Below are 8,232 nucleotides of genomic sequence, written 5' to 3'. Positions count from 1 at the left end.
AAAAAAAAAAAAAAATTAGTTGACCAATGGCATGCATAATATTATTATTATTATTATCATTATTATTATTAACTTTTTTGAAAGAGATTATACTTTGTTAAACATGCTGTTGACAAGGTTCACAAAGTCTACACACCCGTCGCTGATGGCGTGTGTTGGTTACTCTCCATTTCTTCAGAAAGTCGGTCTCTTGCTTGTGCAAGTTCAGTAGTTCTATGGCTAACAAGCTCTGAAAATAATAAAATGAATACAATAGAATGGTTCAGTAGAAGAGAGTTGTTTGACTGTCAATGATGAAAATAAAGGGGGACAAAGGAGAATTGGGTAATGATATAAAAAATAAACTACAAAAAAAAAAAAAAAGAAACCATGGTAGCCTTTTTTTGCTGACCTAGAATTTACAATAGTTCTTGGAGGTTTGTTACAATGATGAAAGAGAGGAAAAAAAGGGTTTAAAAATGACAAAGCAAAATGAGGGGAAACAACACAGAACCCCTGAAAATGGTTTATAATTCACCAGAGAATATTGTTAATACAAGTTTATAAATGGTTATGATGTGGGTGAAAAATCCCCAAAATTATAACAATAAGTAACACATTCACTGATAGTAGGGTTAATTCCCTATAAGGAAAACAGTTAAACATGGGTTTTAAAAACACTGGTTAGACCGTTAATTTGTGATCATTAAGGATACAATGTCTGCTGTTGGGCAATTACTGCCTATCAAGCTTTGTTGTTTAGATAAAAAAAAATTACTCAGAAAGAAAATTGCTGCAGCTGGAAGATATCTTTTAACAGAGACCTTTAGGGAGCAACGCATTTGGTAGATGGGGCTACTGACAGTGAAAGTGTTAAGATATATATAAAATTATGTAAAAGAATAAAACACTCCAGCTTGCACAGATGATCTTCCTTCGTATAAGTAATTATGCTTTAATTGTGAAAAATGAGTCGGTAGAAGAGAATACACTAAGAGTTTAATTCTGAGAGGTGTTAGAAAAAGATAATTTCGGGTTATGATAGAATGTTTAAAAATGAGTTTATGTTCTGTGTTAGAATCTACTCTATTGTTTTGGGATTTAAAAGAAAAGCTATAACAGGGGAAAAAACGTCTTGGAGACATTCAACACAAGATAGAACAAGGACTAAACATGAAGTTAGAAAGGGGCATAATAGTATAAGGGCTACGGATAACTGCTGAGGCTAGAAAACAGGGCATGAAAGAGTTAATCAGATGGATTATTTGATTGTTTCAATAACAGTTGTGTAATGCGTGATAGGAAATTGCATGTAATTGTGACAGGTAAAAACCTTAAGAGATATGGGCAGAGTGTTCATTACTTTGCTGTAGAAATTAAGTCAGTGTTGGTGTCTCAGATAAGAAGCAATTATGGAAGAATACATTAAAGGGAAAGAGACTTTATAAAAGCTAGAGGTGCAAAGTCCATTGTAGTAACAAGAGAGAGGAGAACTTCATACAAAGTTGGGCAAGAAGTATGGGGAATGGTAAGATTATTCAGGTATTAAACTAGAAACTCATAGCTCATGAAATGAATTTAAATCTGATGTATTTCTGGCATGGCACTCTGGGTGACTTCTACATTGCCTCAGGTCAGACCAACCAAAGTCATGTGATTGGATTTGAGAGATAAACTGAAGAAAGCCACTGTGTGTGTGTGTGTTGTATTCTCAAATCACTTGTCAAACAAAATTATGGTGAAAGATGTTTCAGTTGCGATAATCGTACAGTATGTATATAAGTGCTATTTCAGATTGCAGGACATGATTTGTGAAAATTCCGATCATTATTTTCAGGAAGTTGAGCAATTATTTGTTAGCTCCTCATTGAGCAATGCTTTCTACCACTTCCTTCTCATCTGACTTACAATTTCATATCTTCAGATTAAGTAGCTGAACTATAGTTTATTTCATTACTTTAATGAAGTGGACACCTTTAACTTATTTAGTGAGGGTGATAGAAGAGAAGATTTTTGGCCAATATATACATATTTGAAATATAATAGTCATTATTATTAGAGTAAGACAGAGTAATGGCAGGAAAAAATAGGTTACTGGACCAGAGAGTTTGTACTATTTACTTTGGTTTCTTTACAGTCTTAGTTGAAACCCAACTGAATTAGACAGTCTTATATCCCTATTAAATCAATAAAACACATGTCATGTACTATGCTTAATTCAACTGTTACCTGGAGTAACTATCTTAGTTACTCCAGGTAACTAAGATACTTCTGATTGCAATATACAAGACATTTTGTTTCTGGAAAGGAGTAATTCATCAAATATTAGCTGACTTATTGCTGTGACAAAGACCAATGAGGGGACTTAATGTTGATGGAAGGACCAATGAGGACTTTTAGAGACAAATTAACTGATCATGTTTCACTATAGTGACAATCTGACAGATGATACTATAGGAAAACACTAACTGATTAAAGTTACTATAGTAACAATTTTGCCAATAGGGAGAGAAAATAAAATCTGACTAATAGAAGCTATTATAGTGAGAGTCTGGGTAATACTGAATTTCTATGAAGACTCAAGGCTGCCTTATCAACATACTAACAACTAACACAAATTTTTCAACATTTTCCTGCCTCACTGTTAATTCTAAAATAAGAAAGTGAATAAATAAAATTTGAAACAAAGCACGATATATTTTATTGGTGGGGATCCTGAAATGTTTAACTTTAAATTTAGAACTTTTAAAGGTTAGTTTCAATGTTATGTTAGAATATATTATTTAGTTTACTTTTGTTTGTGGTTACTACTGTTGTTATTATAGCAAACATCATCACCTAGTGATGACAGTTTCATCATGACCATCACCCACAACAAAGTGCAAGAATGAAAAAAAGCCAAACTATGTTATTTCTAAAGCATGTGCAAGGCAAGACCAAAAATAAGTTGGTGTTGAAAATAATAAATGTAAAAATAATTATAATAATGAGAAAGAAAAAAAGGTTAACTGTAGAAGAATTATAGCAAAAGAGAAAAGATTGTCAGTAGTTATTAGAATTAATTTTAAATTGCCCATCTTTATCTTTCTTGTATTTTACACTATTTTGTTGATTGATGCATTAAAAATTGATAGGAAAATAAACTCACTAAAAAGTAGTGCAGAATAATAAAATAAGAGTACTCAGAAGGATGAGGTTAACAAATTGATAGTCTGGAATTTTAAATTACTCTCAGATCAGATTATATTTTCAATTTTTTTCCTTAAGGCTTTCATTATTGTATAAAAGACATTTATTTAGTTTAGTAATGAAGTTTAAAAAAATAAATAAATGTATAAAGATTATGTGCAAGTTGGAATTTACAATTTATCTTGTCAAGGGGTCAAGTTTGAAATTACAATATTTCAAGGGGTGAGTGGATAAAATCCACAATAAACAATATAAAGTCTTTCAGTTTTGAATAACAGAAAGATTGTAGCAATCCAATTTCCAGATTCAATAAACACACACATTACATATTTTATAATATTATATAGTAGTTGGTTATAAATATACTATATAGTCTTATATAGTGGAGTTTATAAATGGTTGGTTGAGTAGGAAGCTGAACATGTGTTCATAAAAATGTTTGTTGATAAAATATGATACTTACTTTGGAATTTAAAAAATCATATCAAGTGAGACAATCAATAATTAGTTCTAACCAAAGTGAGAAATCAATAATTAGTTCTAATCAAGGGAATGGCATATTTAATTAGTAGTAAATTTAAAGATTAAACATTTTTTAGTGTATATATATAAAAAATTTTGTTAGAAAAGTGAATATAGGATGTCTCAGAAAACCTTCATCACTACCATATATATTCTAATCATTTTTGTGCCAGATCTAGCCATGTAATTTTTAAGTACCTTTAGCCACTGTTTCTAGCCAAGTGTCCTTAACTCTACTCTAAGTACCAACAAATTAAAAGGTTGCATTGCCTACATGTAACCCAAAGTCCAAACCTACCACACTTACTCCTACCTTACGTAAACACCTGTAATTTTGCTAACAAATACAGAAACTATGTTGCTAATTTTATTATGGTTGGGTTCCAATCTGGGATGCATCAACAAAGTCCACATACCACACTTCTCAGTCCATCATCACTATCTGGAAGTCCTGTTGCTAAGGCACACACAAAACTGGCTTTTTTCAGACACAACTGACAAATAAACCAAGTAACCACTGATTTTGGAAGATTGTCATATACAGAGGTAGTTGTTCAAACTCTTTGAGAACAAGATTTACAACCAGTACACTGTGCACGTGTGTGTGTGTGTGTGTGTGTGTGTGTGTGTGTATATATATATATATATATATATATATATATATATATATATATATATATATATATATATATATGTGTATATAAATATCATGCTCTAGTAAAGCCATTTTGAGTTAATGGCTATGTTATGCTAAGAAGAATTAGATTTCTTGCTCTGTTGTTTCAAAGCAGGTGTCACATTGATTTGATGTTTGCTAGTCGATGAAATGTGTGCTTCTGAGGCGAGACAAGTCACACAATGAATCATGGTAGAACATAACTAATACTGCAAACAATATCAAAAAGTTGTAAGAAAACTCATAACATGGAGTCATTTTTTTCCCCCATTTATTTATCCTAGGAGTCTTAAAATTGATGCATATTATTTACAGATTAGAAGTTGTAAACACTGCTTTAGATTCTTTCCAAGTTCTAGTTTAGATTCATCTCATCAGTTATCCCAGGTATACCCAGGAGTTGAATCTGATAGATGAAAATTGTACAGAAGCTTGTTTACTCTCTCTCTCTCTCCATATGCGTGTACATATATGTGTGTGTGACTGTGTATTTAGATAAATTTAAAAACCATTACTGCTTATTTTGTGTCCCTTTACATCTCAACTTAACAGTACGACGTATAGGGATTGATAAAACAAATATCAGATAGAAATAAGTATTGGGAGCAGGTATATAATCAACTAAAGTCCTTGACGGCAGTGTCCCATCTTGATTGAAACCAGTAAAACAAGAAACTATGTGAAGTATTTTATTCCTTAATGTGATCTTGATAAATATTTTAAAAGTATTTCTGCCAAGAATTATAACTTTGCCATAGAAGCAGCTCATCATTGGTGATAACACAATCTTTAATTCTGACATACAAATAAAATAAGAATAACATATCTCAAGCTGAATTTAGCATCATGGACAATGATGGTTCATACTCTGCTAAACAAGTGAGGGAGTATCAGCTGAAAAACATTTATAGTGCCCCCCCCCCAGCAGTTTCATTATTTTAATGTCTGCTTTTGCATGTTTGCATTAGTCAGATGGAGTTTGTTGAGGCAAATTTTCTACAATTGGATGCCCTTCCTGTTGCCAACCTTCACCCGTTTCCAAGCAAGGTAACATTTGCTTTATAATCGAACATATTTCCATGGAAGGTTGGAAATGAACACCACCACTTATAAGATGGTGACACTCATTTACAATTATCACATAATGTCAAGATAAGACTCACACCCGAATACACACATCTCTCTCTCATATATCTGTATCTATCTATCTATCTATCTATATTTATATGACAAGTTTCTTTCAGTTTCCATCTACTAAATCCACTTACAAGGTTTTAGTCAGCTTGAAGATATACAAGACACATGCCCAAGGTGCTGTACAATGAGACTGTGCTTAAAAACCACATAGTTGGGAGGCAAACCTCAACATACAGCCATGCCTTCATCTCATTAAGTGATAAATCCCATTAATTACTTAATATCCATTTTAAAAGACTAATTTGGACCAAGGATGCTTTTTTCCCTCTTGTATGTTTATACTGATGAATTAGTGGCAGTACAAAAGATTAGACTTGTTAAAACATGACTTCACAACCAGTTCTTTTTCAGTAAAAAACAAAAGGTAAATATACCAAAAGATATATTTCAACATACCATTTAAACTGAGTTAGATATTGTAAGTTTGTATGTGTGTGTGTTAAAGTTATGTACATGTATATACACATAGATAACATATACTTGTGTAGAGACAAAGAGATATGTTAATATCAGAATATATGAATGTATACATATACTTAATATATCTATATATATTTTTCTTTATGTGTATATACATAGACACTAACACACAAAGTTTCTGGCATCAAACATAATTCTTTACATAGTTCATATCTATTTTTACCAAGTAGGCATGGTGGGAGATGCCTTGGGTCATGACACAATAAGTTTCTCCTGTTTCCATGGCACAATAGCCCTGCCATACACATATACAGAATGTGATGTCAGTCCTTCGCAGAGTCAACCTCCAAGTGTGTGGGCTGGGTCAATGTAAAATGAAGTGATTTGCTGAAGGACCCAATGTGCTGCCTGGTCTAGGAATTAAAAACCATGACATTACACTCATGAATCCAATACACTAACAATAAGGCCATGCTTTTGGACATGGTTTACTTGTGAGAATTCCCTTTTTTTTTTACAGTTTCTTATCTCTAGCCAGTGTGAAGTGGAATGTGGAACTTTGGCAAACTAAGACTAAGCTACTCTTCCCCTAAAATGTACAGTTGGAAAAAACAAGTAATGGTCTGCAATAGCAGATTTACGTACTTTGCTCAAGGACACCAAAAAGGCTATAGTAGAAGGGTTTAAACTTTTGATCATGCAGTGTGGTTAGTAATCTTGCACTTTAATCTTACAGCAACTGCACCTTTCGAATGTTAATTGGTGAGTGCAGGTGTATCTAAGGATTAATATATACTGTATTTGATGGTGTAAAAGATGCATAGGCAATTTAGATGCACCTCAATTTCAGCAGAGCATATTGAAAGAAAAAGCACTAGGGATAAAATTAACTTATGAGAGGCCCAACTTTGCATATAGGAACCATGGTGGTTTTTTTCAAACACTTTTTCTTTTTCGGGGGAAAAAATGTGTATCTTATATGCCATCAAATATGGTAAAACAAGAGATCTATTATTAGAAAAAGGTTAAGAAAAAAATGTGTGGAAGATGGGGTTAAAATTATTGAACATCTCACTTGAAAAAAAAGACAGAGGAAATAGTTAAAAATATCTAAAATACTGGTTACATGCAGAGGCAAGCTAAAGCCAAAATATAGGTTGTTTTTTCTTTTGACAAAATATATACATTTCTAGTCATTTGGCAATTTTATCATTTTTTTTTTTCCTTTTTGAAAAAATTCAAAAAACATATTGGATTGTATGCTTTGGTAGATTGGTTTTTATGCAAGAAGTATACACATATTAAAAAAATGACATTATATATATATAATATATATATATATGTCTGCTTTCCAAAGATGTGTAGTAAAAGTTAAATGAAAATAACCACTGTGAATTGGTTACAGAAAATGTGAACAGAACTGGCATACAGGTTGTAGTTAAAAAAATGGTTTACAGTCTTAAAAAAAAAAAAAAAATATCAAGGTCAACATGGCTACATGAGGATTAGTAAAGAGCAAATACATTGAAAAATGTTATTTCATAGTCAGAATAATTAAAATTATATATATATATATATATAAATATATGTTGGGAGACAAGGGGAATAGGGAAACAAAAGATATTTGAAACTGCTCACAAATAGTGATTAACAAGTAAGATTCAATCAGTTATATTTTACTAAATGAGGTTTAGTTTATTAGTATAATAATAATTATATTGATAATTAAAAAAAAAAAAATTTATAAGTATTCATTCACAAAACCTTTATTAGGAGTCAGTGTGTAATCAGTGCTGAAAATGTTCAGCCTACATTTGTCCAAAAACATAAAACGGCCAAATCATAATCACAAAATCCTAAAGAATAAAATGGGGCACAATACTGTAAGCATATTGAACTGGACACTATACAAAAATAACTGACTAGACAATATGTAACAGGACACACCACTATATATTAGGGAGCGAATCAATTTAGATGAGATGCAGTTTGGGTTCGTGCCAGGTAAAAGCACTACTGATGCCTTATTTCTAGTGAGACAGTTGCAAGAGAAATACCTAGCCAAGGATAAACCTCTGTACCTGGCTTTCGTTGACATGGAGAAAGCCTTTGACAGGGTCCCCCGATCCCTTATCTGGTGGTCAATGAGGAAACTTGGGATAGAAGAATGGCTAGTGAGAGCTGTGCGAGCCATGTACAGAGATGCGGCCAGTAAGGTGAGGGTTGGAAATGAGTACAGCAATGAATTC

At 32.2% G+C, this 8,232-nt stretch overlaps 1 protein-coding gene across 44 annotated transcripts in view; it reads right to left on the bottom strand.

The window, feature by feature from the left end:
• Positions 1-8,232, bottom strand: part of LOC106871604 (titin) — a 454,558-nt gene that overhangs the window by 103,359 nt on the left and 342,967 nt on the right. For 41 of the 44 annotated variants that reach the window (XM_052967415.1, XM_052967425.1, XM_052967440.1 and 38 more), the window contains one exon: positions 137-229. The exons of the other annotated variants lie outside the window; for them this stretch is intronic. In XM_052967415.1, coding sequence (XP_052823375.1) covers positions 137-229 — 93 coding nt within the window. The remainder of the gene's footprint in view (positions 1-136; positions 230-8,232) is intronic. 44 annotated transcript variants of the gene reach the window in all.

Source organism: Octopus bimaculoides, chromosome 4, assembly GCF_001194135.2.
Source record: "Octopus bimaculoides isolate UCB-OBI-ISO-001 chromosome 4, ASM119413v2, whole genome shotgun sequence".
NCBI classification, from domain to species: Eukaryota; Metazoa; Mollusca; class Cephalopoda; order Octopoda; family Octopodidae; genus Octopus; species Octopus bimaculoides.
Note: the sequence above shows the minus strand (reverse complement) of the source record. Positions and strands in the feature narration are given on the sequence as shown.